The sequence below is a fragment of the Hemitrygon akajei genome, chromosome 16, assembly GCF_048418815.1.
Source record: "Hemitrygon akajei chromosome 16, sHemAka1.3, whole genome shotgun sequence".
Classification (NCBI taxonomy): domain Eukaryota; kingdom Metazoa; phylum Chordata; class Chondrichthyes; order Myliobatiformes; family Dasyatidae; genus Hemitrygon; species Hemitrygon akajei.
Window position 1 is genome coordinate 37,945,038 of NC_133139.1, and position 13,877 is coordinate 37,958,914.

The following is a 13,877-nucleotide window of genomic DNA, read 5'->3' on the forward strand; positions in this document are numbered from 1 at the left end:
TCCTGACAATATTTCTCAAATACCTTTCCTCAGTTGTAACATACTTTGCAAAAGCCATTAGAAATCATCTGCACGAGTAACCTTGAATGATTATATCATTCTAGCTGGTCAAACAGTCAGGTCTGGAAATTATGTAAAATAATTTAATTATCTGCTTTCCCCCAATGGTTGGGGAACAGGGCATTGACACTTGAGCATCACTGATTTTTTTTTTAACCCAGCAGTTTGAGTGCTGCTTACTGGCCATTACTCAATCTTTCAGACCAACTACAAACCTTCTGTCAGACTTTAGCTTAAATAAGTAGTGGGCAGCGGAGATCTCTGGCACTCTGTCCTCAGCAGCCATCTACCAAGGTCTTTCAGAACAATTCTTGGCACAGTAAAGAGCAACTAATGATGAATGAAGGAATGGATGGAGCAATGGACAATGTGCCCCACAAACCAATCACCCTGACCTTTCATCCTACAGTTAACGAAAGGTCAGGAGCCAATGAAGTGGTGCAGGCTGGACTTAAACCTCAATAGATGACATGTTTATTTTGAATCAAGCATTCATTTAAACAACACTTCTGGTGCACACAAGCCACCAGTGTTCCCAGAATAACTGGTCCTATGTAGGAATTCAATGCCAAGATTGAAAATAGGCTTGCATCTTGCACTTAAATGTTAATACTGTACAGTGATTGGAGCAATTAATTCTAGTGAAGTGCTTTGTAATAATAATGGTCTACATTGGTATAAAAGTGTGGAATGCATTGTATCTAAAACAATTTCATGTAAATATCTGATAGTGCATTATGCCTTGCTACTGAAACCCCATAAATTGATCTGCAAGAAGTGCAGGCAATCTTTACTTTTTCCTTAAAATTGAACAAAAACAACATAAACTGCCTCGTGTAGTTAAAATACCAATGTACAACTCACATTCTCTTTCAAGAATACTAATTATATGGCTTGTAACATTCTTGCATATGAAATTGGTTCTGCTAATCTTTTGCTAGCTAGGGTTTTTCACATTAATTTCTAATAGCAGTGGAGCAGTAAGCTGGAAATATTAGGCTGCAAAAAATGTTCTTGCACAGAAGTTGCTCTTCATTGCTCTTCCAGCTAGATGATTACTAAATCTCTGATACCAAGCCTTGCTATCCCTCAGCCAAATAGAAGGGGACAGCAAGCTAAATGATAAAGTTGCAAGATTGAACCAGAAGTAGCTTTTAAACTGTGTTTAATATTCTAGAACCTACCTGATTCAAGTCTTTGATACAAAATGATTGGGCTCATTTAGTGTTGAACTGTCAAAAATAAATAAGGGGGAAAAAAACAAAAATGCATTGAAATGAATAATCGAGACTGACTACCTAGGGTCAATACCTTTCTACACTCTACTATCTATATTGCTGGTGTCTTGGACAGATTCTAGGGACTGAGGAAGGATAATTTCTTTAATTTAAGTGGATGAAGCCAATGTGAGACTTGCAGCCTACTACAACAGAAAGATTTGAGAGTGCTAGATCCAGTGGGTGGTTTGAGACATCTATTGCTCCTACCTTGTGCTAGTCTTCTGCATGTTGCTGTGATGAAGATATGGAAAACCTTGTTTTGTAGATGGCCTACAAAGAGGAGTTGGAAGAGCTCAGGGCCTGGTTCCAGGCAAATACCATTTTCCTCAATGTCAACAAGACAAAGGAGATGATTTTTGACTTCAGAAGAACTCGCATTACACCCGTTTACATCGGCAGCACAGCAGTGGAAACTGTGAGCAGTTTCAAACTCCTGGGAGTGCCCATCCTCTCATGGTCCCAGAACACATCCTACACAATCAGGAAAGCTCACCCATGCTTCTACTTACGGAGTGTGAACAGAGCTGGACTGTGTACATCTTTATTCACATTGCACTACAGCGGAGAGGAGGCTCAGCAACAGATAGTCTAAACTGCCCAATGCATCACTGGCACAAGCCTAACTGCCATCAATGCCATATATACAGAAAAGTGCCAGAAAAAGACTAGTAATATCATGAAGGATCCCAACCACCCTACTCATTGACCACTTGCCCCACTCCCATCAGGGAGCATCCACGCCAGTACCTCTAGAAAAAAAAGCTACCTACTTTCCCCAAGCAGTAAGGCTGATCAACACCTCCATCTACTAACCCACCCTTCCACACCCCCAACCACAATGAATTTTATCATTTTATGTCAGTCATCTTGTGTATAGACACTTCTGTGCCTAGCATCACTTTATGGACATACAATCAATCTATGTACATAAGATATCTTACATATTTATATTTGTGTTTTTTACTATTGTGTTCCTTATCATATTGGCATCTTTTTGTGTTGCATTGGATCCAGAGTAACAATTATTTCATTCTTCTTTAAGCTTGTGTAGTAGAAATTACATTAAACAATCTTGAAAACTCCATTTGAAGACACAAACCAAGGACTTGGATTTTCAAAACAGTGCACCTTTCCTCATTTCTCCTGGCATTTCCTTTGCTTGCTTCAATACAATAGTGGAATCTGAAATCTACAGTCTGTGAATTTCAAATGAAATTAATAAGAATATTTTACTTATGTATTGTATCCATGGACCCTCTTGATTAGTTGCTTAATTTGGTTTGCCAGGGCTGGTGGTAGTGGCAGATGTGTTAGGAGCATCTAAGAAACACAGATAGGCACATGGGTAATAGAAAAATGGATGGTTATGTGCGAGAGAATGGTTAGATTGATCTTAGGGTAGGTTTAAAGGTCAGCACATGGCCTGTACAATGCTATAATGTTCTATGTTCAAGAAGCTTTCTTGTGACTCATTTATATTTTCTCTCTTCTGGTGTGTGGGGAAACAGAAGAGATTATCATCCTCCTGCAAGGTTGGCTCTTTGAGACTTTTATAAATACTGACATAGCAACATGGACTCGATGTAGTTATCCATCTAGTTTGAATTGGCTGCCTAAGATGTCAATAATTGCTGAAGCATAATCTTATTCCCTGTGCCAACAGTCATATACCTTGATAATAAACCCCGCAGACCAATATTTCCATCTATGCTAGTCCAATTTGCTGGCATTTGGCCTATGCCCATTTAATACTTTCTATCTAGATACCTGTCCAAGTACCTCTTAAATATTGTTAATATACTTCCCCCAATCTCTTCAGTTGCAAGAAACACAAGTTTTCAGCTGCCACTTTCAGTATGGTATCAGATTCCTCTGTGTACTCTGGACAAGAGCTCTTATCAGAAGAATTGAGTCAGGGTCAAGTTTAATTGTCATGAATGCTGATGACAGAGCCAAACAAAACAGTGTTGTTGTTCATGCTGCTGAATTACACAAACCATGAAAATCCTGTTCCTGACAATTTAGTAATGAAAAGTTAGGTCACACTACCTCCACTGTAAAATACAAGCTGTATTAAAAATCAAAAAACTTGCTGTTCAAGCACAAACTCGCCTGGCACTTCATAAAATGAAAAATGTCAGGACAGTACTGGCAATTCAGCCCATTGCATCACTGTAAGCTCAATGATAAAATACTTTTCCCTTACTCTTTCCCAATGGAATTCATTTTTCCTCTAATTTACTAAGCTTTACTTGAATCCACTCTAACCGTTTCAAGCAAAGCATTCTGAATCAATGTTCCTGTTAAAGTATTCTAAGGTTCCATCCGGTTCTTCTCACTCTACATAGCTTGTATCACATGCCTTGATATACATCTCATGTATTTTGTAATTGCTTTCTGATTATGATGTGAAGTTCCAAAATATTGCTGCTAAGTTGTACACAAGACAGGCAGAACTTTATTATAATGGTAATTTGCAAAAGTTTGATGCGGGAAAAGTTCGGTTTGGGATTGGTTAGATAGGGTGCCAGCCGATGGCTGTTTGGGGAACAACTGAGACAGAACTAGAGATCTCAGCAGGAGGATTGCTGGTGATCTTCAGAAGCACGGGGCCAAAGGGCTTCAAACCCGACTACAGTAGAAGCCTGATATCATGGGATCCACATCACAATTTAATAGTAAAGTAATAGGTGGGCCTAATTTATAATGTTGCATTTAAACTGATTAAGAATCAGAACTTCAGCATAAAAGGGGATTTCTGTATCTTGCACATTGTTCTAATTTGTCAAGTTAAATATATTGTACTTGAAAGTGTATACTGATTTAATAAATCTGCTTCATTTCGATTCAACCAAATTGTTCAGGAGAAATATCGGCACTGTAGAGTTCAAGAAATAAATCTGTAGACTTAATTTCCTGTTCTACAAACATGCAAGCTGAGCCTTAAGCCTAAGTAAGTGTTAGGTTAACTTTGACTAACTACAGAATCTCGTTGTTTCTTTACTTTCTCCCATCCATTTCCATGATTAGCTACGTTTCTCAGTCCTCTTGCCTTAGTTTTGAGTTGACCAGAATTAGGTCCTCATGTTTGAACTGCGGCAAATGACTGATATTTTTATATATAGATATGTGGTGCGGTGATAGCTCCGCATATTTCAGTTTGGATTACTAATCTGCTTTTTACTTTTGATCCAGGAGTGTCATGGAACTTCTTGTGGCCCTTCCTTTCATCCAAATGATAGAACTTCCTTAGTTTCCCCCATTTATTGCACTGGTGCATGAGGCTCAAAAGAAACTTCCACCCAGATTTGGGCCCAGGCTGAAACTTCCTACTTTCAGAAAGAGATTGCTAAGCTTACGATTTTTGGAATTTTAGTTGGAAGTGCCTAACAGCACCTCCATCTTCTTAGAAGTTTGCGAAGATTCAGCACGTCACCAAAAAAAGATTTGACAAACTTCCACAGATGCACTGGAGAGAATCCTAACCAGTCACATCAAGCCTGGTATGGAAAGACCAATGCCCAGGAATGGAAAAGACCACAGAAAGTGATGGCTACAGTCGAGTCCATCACAGGCAATACCCTCCTCACTATGGAGACCAATTACATGGAATCTGCCCGTAGAAAGCAGCATCCATCAAAGACTCCCACCTTCTTAGCCATGCTCTCTTCTTGCTGCTACCACGTGCAGGAGGTACAGAAGCCTTAGGTCCCACACCTCACTAGATTCAGCAACAGTTGCTACCCTACAGCATCAGGTTCCTGAACCAGTATGGATAGCTTCACTCACCTCAACTCTGAACTGATTTTACCAGCTACAGTCTCGCTTTCAAGAGCTCTTTTCAACTCATATCCTCAGTATTTTTATATACATAATTTGTTTTCTTTTGCTCATTGGTAGTTTGTCAGTCTTAGTTATCAATAGCATTTTTGGAAATGTTATTATATTTCTTCATTTTCCTGCAAATCCCTGCAAGAAAATGAATCTCAAGATAGTATATGGTAACATATACATACTTTGACAATAAATTTTACAGTGAAGCAAGCACTGGAAACATTAATGAAACCTGTTGCATGAAGATTGATTGCAGTTGGTCACAGTACTATTTCTGAGCTTTGATTGACTCTACAGCCAACGAGAGGAGGGAACTACAGAGTGTGTGTTCTCCAGTGTGACAAAATATTTCCTAAAGTAATCCTAATGTGTTCATGTGCAAGAGCAGCTTTGCACTTGTATACATTCTTTTTCTCCCTGGCTTGTTGAACAAAGGATCCACTGCACTGGCAGGATGTTTTCAGAAATACCACTGCAACAGAAACATTGCGCTTAAATTTTATTTGTATAACCAGCTGCACTTTCATTACCGATATCTGACGTTAGTGAATAATTGTTCGTTACGTGCCATGTCATATGATTGTTATTTGCAATTTTTCTTTAAGTGGTTTGCCATTGCCTTCTTCTGGGCAGTGTCTTTACAAGACGGGTGACTCCAGCCATTATCAATACTCTTCAGAGACCGTCTGCCTGGCATCAGTGAGTAATAACAAATTAAAATGCAGAATTATGCATCTGCCATTTGAAATTTACTTAACATAATGGATTTTATTGCTTCAGCTTAACTGTAAAAAATAAGTTGCCAAAACCACCAAGGAATTATCAGTTTCCTGGAAGCACTTGTAATATTGAACAGGCTTAACTTTTCAATAGCCTTGTCTCTTCGATTGATCATTCCTCTAGTTTGCCATTTTATAAAATATGTCAATATATTTATTTCGCATTAAATAATTTCAAAATTTCTTTCTACATTGTTGATTGGTTTTCCTAGGCTGCATCTATGATTGCTTGAAGATGAGAGCAAGGAGAATGACAAAACTACCATTGCAAGAAAAAGTTTGTGAACCCTTTGCAATTATCTGTTTTTCTGCATTACTCATAAAATATAATCTGATCTTCATCCAAGTCACAATAATAACAAACACAATCTACCTAAACTAATAACAACTGTACTTTTCATGTCTTTATTGAAAACAATGTTTAATCATTCACAGTCCAGGCTAGAAAAGAACATGAACCCCTGAATTTAATAACTGGTAGAACCTCCTTTAGCAGCAATAACCTCCACCAAACATTTCCTGTAGCTGTTGATCAGACTTGCACAATGCCGAGGAGGAATTTTAAACCATTCCTCCATACAAAACTGTTTCAGTACATCAATATTTCTGGGATAGCTTACATCAATATCTCAAATGGGTTAAGGTCTGGAATCCGGATTGGCCATTCAAAAACACAATTTTTCTTTTTTTTTTACGTCATTCTGTTGTTGATTTATTCTTGTGTTTTGGATCATTGTTTAATTGCATCATCCAACTGCTATTAAGCTTCAGCTGACGGACCTCGACCCTGACATTCTCCTGTAAAATGTCTTGATACAATGTTGAATTCATCATTCCCTCAACAACTGCAAGCTGGTCAGGCCCTGAAGCAGCAAAGCAGGAACAAACCATGTTGCTCCTTCCACCATGCTTCACAGTTGGGATGAGGTTTTACAGTTAGTGTGCAGTGCTTTTTCCTCCAAACATAGCAGTGTGCATTTCTGTAAAAGAGGTTCAACTTTCGTCTCATCTGTCCACAGAACGTTGTCCCAGAAGCATTGTGGATCATTTAGGTGGTCTTTTGCACCTATTTATTTTTGAAGAGCAGTGACTTCCACCATGTTATCCTTCCAAGGGCACCATTCTTGTTCAGTGTTTTTCTTATAGAGGACACCGGAACAGAGATTTCAGCAAGTTCTAGAGAGTTACCATTGAGTTCTTTTTCACTTCCTTCAGCATTCTACATTGTGCTCTTGTTGTAATCTTTGCAGGATCCACACTCCTAGGGTGAGTAGCAACAGCACAAAATTTCCTCTATTTGTATGCAGTTTCTCTTGCTGTGAACTGAGGAACACTCAAGTTTTAGCAGTGCTTTTGTAGCCTTTTCCAGCTTCATGCATCTTTACAATTCTTCTTCCAAGCTCTTTTGAAAGTTGTTTTGATTAAGGCATGAGGCAAATAAACAAAACTTTCTTGAAAAGAGCAGGCTGTCAGTAACCCTGACTTTGGGTGTCTTTTAATTTGAATATATAGGACAGGGCACCTCAACAACCCAAACCTCTGATCTCAGCTCATTGATTGGAACACCTGACTCCAAATAGCTTTTGTAGAAGGCATTACTGCAGAGGTTCCCATACTTTTTGAACCTAAACTGTGATTGTTTAAAAAGTGTACTCAGCATTGCTGAGAAGTACAATTGTTTGTGTGTTTGTCTATTATTGCGACTTAGATGAAGATCAGACCACATTTTATGAGCGATTAATGTAGAAAATCAGATAATTGCAAAGGGTTCACAAACTTTTTCTTGCGACTGTGTATGCTTATTAATCATGGTATTTACTGTGACGAGGTTACTGAATCCGCTAAATGTGTTTAGTTCCTCTATTTATAGTGCCATTAGAAATTATGGCAAACTTGCTCCGAACTTGCTGATATCATAAATCTATAAGAATTAGTACGATTTTATTAAGAATGGAGGAAATGTTCCATTATGTGAATACAATCACATAGATCAGTATCCCTCATTAAATGACTAGAACGGTACTCTCCTATGCTTAGAGGTATTAAAGTAACATTCTGGGTATAGTCTAACCCTTGTCTGTCTTTCTAATCTACCAACTATATCAGTTACTTTTAAATAAATATCCTTGTCACAACTAGTAATGAATTGTGGCAGGGAATTAAACAGCTAGAAGGAAGATCCAAGAGCATGATGGCCATGACTGTGCAAAAGACAAGGCTGAATATTTGCAAATATCTTCAGCTAGCAGTACCACGTGGACAAGCTAACTCACCCATGCCTTGGAGTCCTACTCCCACAACATTATATGGATAACTCAGGTGGTTATAGAAAAAAAGGGATTCAATAGTTGGGATGAAGAGCAGGCAGCAGATTGGTGTTTATGTAGCATGAGCTACATGCCACCAGAGAGCTCAAGCAGCCTAGGGACAGAAGTGTGGGAACAAGAAATTATTGTAGAGCTAAAAATGCCAGTTTCTACAATTCCTAAATTATGGATTCTAGCAGTCCTTTAAGAATGGTCAACTCTCAGCTTCAGCTATAGATAGTGAACTATCTACCTTTGAATAATTACGTTAAGTACCGGAAAACCAACAATGAACTCCTATTACAGTTAAATACCACAGGCTGTTCTCTAATCCATGCTCAGCTAATGGAAATTTAAAATTTTATTCTATGTTGGAACTAAGGTAGCAGATAAAATGATGATTTTGGCATCAACTATTGCAATATTTCCAAAGTAACAAAATGCTTGAGCCAAAACAGGTTAGTAGTTGATGATCGGGTCAGTGTATCTGTGGGAAAGAGTATCAGGCATCAGAAACACAAATCCAGTCTTAAATGAAGAAAATGTGAATGAGAGGAAGAATTTCATTTTTGAAGATCCTAAATGAAAAACAATGGAGCTTGAATGATGTGAATAAAAGTGTGTAATGAGTTGCAGTTTTATGCAGTGGGGAAGTGTGTACATGTATGGTGGTGTACCTGAAGTTTATGAAAGATGCAGCTTAGGAACAATATTCTCAGCAGCAAACTTCTATTACAAAGAACATCATTGCAATGATACTTATTGAAAGTAGGCCTTTAAGCTTTTTGACTTTGGCTTACTAAATTTGCTTATCCTTTCCTTGCAGATCTTGGCATCACACACGTCACTTCAATACAAATACTATCTTGTTTTTACTTTTGCCAGAAGGGAGACCATCCACAAACTAATACCACAATACAGTAGGAGTATTGTACAAATAAACTTGACCAGAGTGTACTAAGCTACAACTACTTACACAATGCTTGTCTTACATTAGTACTTGAATTGTTACTTCTGGTTCCAATGTTCCAGTCTGCAGGGAAAGAATGGAGGTTATTGAACAGTAATTACTCCGAATCTGAAGTTGGATCTTCTTTGTCAAACACTTAAAAAATAAACATGAGGAAGTCCGCAGATGCTGGAAATCCAAAGCGACACACAAAATACTAGAGGAACTCTGCAGGTTAGGCAGCACCCATGGAAATAAATAAACAATCGACATTTCGTGCTGACACCTTTCTTCAGGACTGCTTTTGTCAACTGAATCCACGAACAGAATTGTTAAATAGTATTCAGGTTAAGTGTCCGTATTTTGATGGTGGGCTGATTAGTTTCCCATTTCAATAAATTTGACTAGAAAAGAAAACACCACACAATTTTTTTTTATATAAAAGTTTGCATTTTAAAACTTTTTGAATTAACCTGCTAAAGGCCATTTACCCTTGGTGGTCTTTTACAATAGGATTTATTTTCTTTTAAATTAATAAACAAAAGCCAAAGGTCATGTCTTACAGTGCAGACCACCACAGTTAAGACGAAAAAATGTTTAGGTTAATCAAGAAACAGAAGACATTAAGTGAACCCAGAACTTAACCTACTGGCTTTCCAAGCTACAGGAGAAAGGGAAGACAAAGAAATAAGTTGTTCCACAGTTTTGAGGTCTTATGAAATTATAAGTGTTGGCAAGACTTCATTTTATTAAGAATAAAAGGAAGAACAAATAGAATGGCATTTTTGGGGTTTGGAAGGCATGAGAGGAACAAATTCAAGGGGTTAATACCCATGTATGGGTCTCCCCTACAATGTCACTCTCTTCTACCCTACTCTCCATACAAAGCAGCTTTAAAAAAAGTTCACTACATCAGTGTCAACATCACGTACAAACTCCCACAAAGTCAAACTTTAATAATTGGTTACAAAGCTGTATTTTACAATGACATAAAACTGAAAGGTCTACATAGGTTTCTGTTTCCTTGAAGTTATATACGGACTGAGAAATTAGTCATTTTGGGGGAAATGAGTAATGGTCCATTGTAGCTGGAAGAGGTTTTGAAAAAAAATGACCAATTCTGTGAGCCAAGCCATCATGAAGAACATACTTCAAGTGACAAAATGTTCAAACAAGTAATTTCAAGTGAAGTCAGAGAACAAATACGTTCAAGTCCATTGAATTAAGTAAAGCGTGCATCATGATTTCCTCAGGTGTTTTCCAAATTGGCTGCCAGAACTTCAGCAGGAACCCTGCTTACACATTTATCCAGGATTTCTGCTGACCAGAAGAACATCCAAGGAATTTCCCATCAATACCTTTCATCCATTAAAAGCAGCCATTTTTGTACTTGCATCACATTCACTTCCTCCTTCTTACGGTTATGAAAAAAAGAGATCTTAATTGTGCTGATAATTATCTTTGTTCTCGTTTCAACAAAATGAAGAAAAACAAAGCTCTGCGCAACAAGTAACCTCTTTCAGCTTCTTTGTATGGGCAGACAACAAAACCAAACAGTCTTTACTAGGTTCTAGGACAATTTGAAAGTAACCCAGATCTTGAAACAAGTCCCATAGTTGATTTGGATTCAAAGGCTCAACTCTTGATGGCTGACTCCATCTCCATTGTGACCGGTTCTGTGCCACTGGTGTGTTTACCATCTGACTGAAGCACTTCTAATAAATCTGGAGCACTAAAGGAGGAAATAATAAACACTGTCATTTCTACTTTTCCCATAATTTTTTCAACACAACCCCCATTTGTTCACAAATCCAGCATCAACAATGACAAGAACATATGTACCACATTTTGAAATAAATGAGAAGTGAACAGTGAAGACTTATCCGGTCAACAAACACTGATGGTCTGCTGGTTTAAACAAACCATAACCATTCAGGAATGTGCAAACAAGATCATTTAAGCCCCTGAAGACTGTTCCATCCTTCAGTAAAAACAAGATTGACATGATCCAACTGCAGCCAACTTCTTCATGTTTAAAAATAAGTTAGCATCAATTACTATTATTAAAGTTCTAAATTCATGCCAAATTTTTCTCTACAACAGCTTCCTTACACCACACCTGATAAAGAGTTTGTGTCTTAAAATGTCATTCCATTTCACAGATACTGTTGGAGCTGCTAACTACTTTCAGCCCTTTGTTTTGACTGAAAATTTTGACAAATTTGGTTCTAATTACCAAGTATGATTCTGCAGAAGTGCTCCAATCATTTCAGAGGACACTGTCACCAAACACCTCTGGCCTTAGTATTATGAACCAGGTGGGGATTTGGAGGATTGGTGCATATTGGGCTCCATCCACCCCACAAATCTAAAATACCAACTTGGTAGTGAGTGAGTCTTGAGGATTTGAACACAAAATCTAGGGTTCCATTTCCATGTAATGCTAAAGGCAAGCTGAAGAGATAATTTCTAAATGAAATAATACACAAAGAATCTGCTCTCCCATTGGTTACTCCCAGAAAAACAATAATCATTTAACTAGTAATCGTCTCCTGGGCTTTGTCTAAATCTGCAGCTACATTTATCTGAAGCGCTACTTCAACAATAACTTAAAAAGTGAAAAACAGAAATAGAAAATGCTAGAAGCACTCAACAGATCTGTGGAGAGAAAAACAGTTAAAAGTTCAGATCACTGAGCCTTCTTCAAATATTATTTCAGATTTTCAGCAATTGCAAAGTTTTTGATCTTCAAAAATAACTTCCAGCTACGAAGTTATTTGGATATCCTGGATTTCTGCTGAAAATAAAAACTACATTAATGCATGTATTTACTACATTTTAACATCCAGATAATAGACACAACTCCTGTAATGGAATGAAAACAACTAACCATGGCCAATAGTTCCCACATAAATAAGCCTTGAACTAACACAGGCCCCCAGAAGAGATTCTGCAGATGCTGGCATTCTTGAGCAATGCACATAAAATGCTGGAGGAAGTCAACAAGTCAGGCACCATTTTTGGAGGGGAATAAACAGTCAACATATCGAGTCCATACAAGATGGAACATGTCAAGTGACAGATGCCAAAGCATCACAAACAGGACGAAATCTGCAGATGCTGGAAATCTGAGCAACACATAGAAAATGCTGGAAGAACTTAGCAGGTCAGGCAGCATTTTGCATGTGATACCAAAGCATCTATCTTTTTACTCCAACATAAAACTCCAGAACAAATCTTTATGCTGAAGTTTGGTAAATCTGGATTTCACAACAAAACGGCAGCCATTAGGGGAAACTTGTCTCATAAAGTAACAGGTGGTGTTTTTTTTTTTAACTACCATATTTGGGTTGATCATTGCTGTACTGAGGGAATACTGCAATTCTGTGAGCTTCAAAAGAGCAGTATTCCCTCAGTACAGCAATAATCAATCCATTATTTTCTCGTCTATAATGAGGCTTATATGAATCTACAACCATATAATACAAAAGAATACAACAACTGAATAAAATTCGCATGTGACACCATGTCAAAGGTACAGATCAAATCCTTTTGTTTATGTCACTATTACCTGTTTTTTTTGCCAATCAACATCTCCTCAGTATTATTCCCTTCTTCTGCCTGTGGTCGATCTTGTTCTTGATTTTCTGGGAGAGTCTCATTCTTCACAGGCATGGTCTCACCATTTACTGCAAAATCTGTTGATAGTTTGTTGGAGAAATGGATCAAATGCAGATTTTTTAAAAAAAAATAAAAAATAATCTAACTCAGAAATAAAACAGAAAAATGATATAAGTATTTTCCTTTCATTTTAATTTTCTGCTAGTATATTTGACCACAAACAGAAGTAATGTCGAGCTGAATCCTACTGCACAATTACACTCATTTACAACCACAGCTGCTCAGACAATAAATTTCTCCCTCCTTACTCTCAAATCTTATATATAAATTACACTGACACAACTGCCACAGACCTGCTAACTCTCAAACATGGGGATTATTCCTGCAATATAGAGTGAAAACTCATATTACAATTAAGATCGTAATCATAAAGAACGTAGTTCTACTGAGGAATTTAGGAACACAGTTTAAGGAATGGGAAAAAGAGGCTGGTAATAATATTAGAGCTCTTAAGACATTACACAGGTACAAAAGAAATAGTCTCCAACTCACAGAAGGGAGAATGGGAAGAATATCAGATATTATAGCACCCAGCTACAGCCTATATTACAGGATCCTACCTAACAAATCTTACCCAAGTCTTGGTTCTTTGTTGTGTTATTTTCAGCTTCTTTCTCCTCTTCTTTGGTTTTATCTTTCTGCTGCTCTAGTTCAGAGGGATTCTTTTTCAATGTATTGTTGCTAGAATCATCTCCTCCCATAAACATGGACTTTAAATGACTGTAGATCTCCCCAGCTTTTGTCATGACTTCCTGGCTAGCTTTATAGCGACGTATCTGGAAAACAATGCCAATAATATGTCAACATGAGGAGCAAGACCAGGTCCTACCAAATAAAGCACAATTTTGCATTCTAATTAGCATGGTCTCAAAACAGACTATGCAAGCCCAAAAATACCATTGAAGAATGGTGCAGCTTTCAGTTGTCTCAACTCTTTGAGGAGATATCTCAGCATCAGTAATTTAAGGAAGGAAAATTAAAGAGGAAA

At 37.7% G+C, this 13,877-nt stretch overlaps 1 protein-coding gene across 2 annotated transcripts in view; it reads right to left on the reverse strand.

The window, feature by feature from the left end:
- Positions 1-9,939: 9,939 nt before the first annotated feature.
- Positions 9,940-13,877, reverse strand: part of hdgfl2 (HDGF like 2) — an 82,623-nt gene continuing 78,685 nt past the window's right edge. For both annotated transcript variants that reach the window (XM_073068723.1, XM_073068722.1), the window contains exons 14-16: positions 13,464-13,665; positions 12,780-12,906; positions 9,940-10,940 (exon numbers count right to left, since the gene is read on the reverse strand). In XM_073068723.1, coding sequence (XP_072924824.1) covers positions 10,844-10,940; positions 12,780-12,906; positions 13,464-13,665 — 426 coding nt within the window. In that variant the 3' untranslated portion in view covers positions 9,940-10,843. The remainder of the gene's footprint in view (positions 10,941-12,779; positions 12,907-13,463; positions 13,666-13,877) is intronic.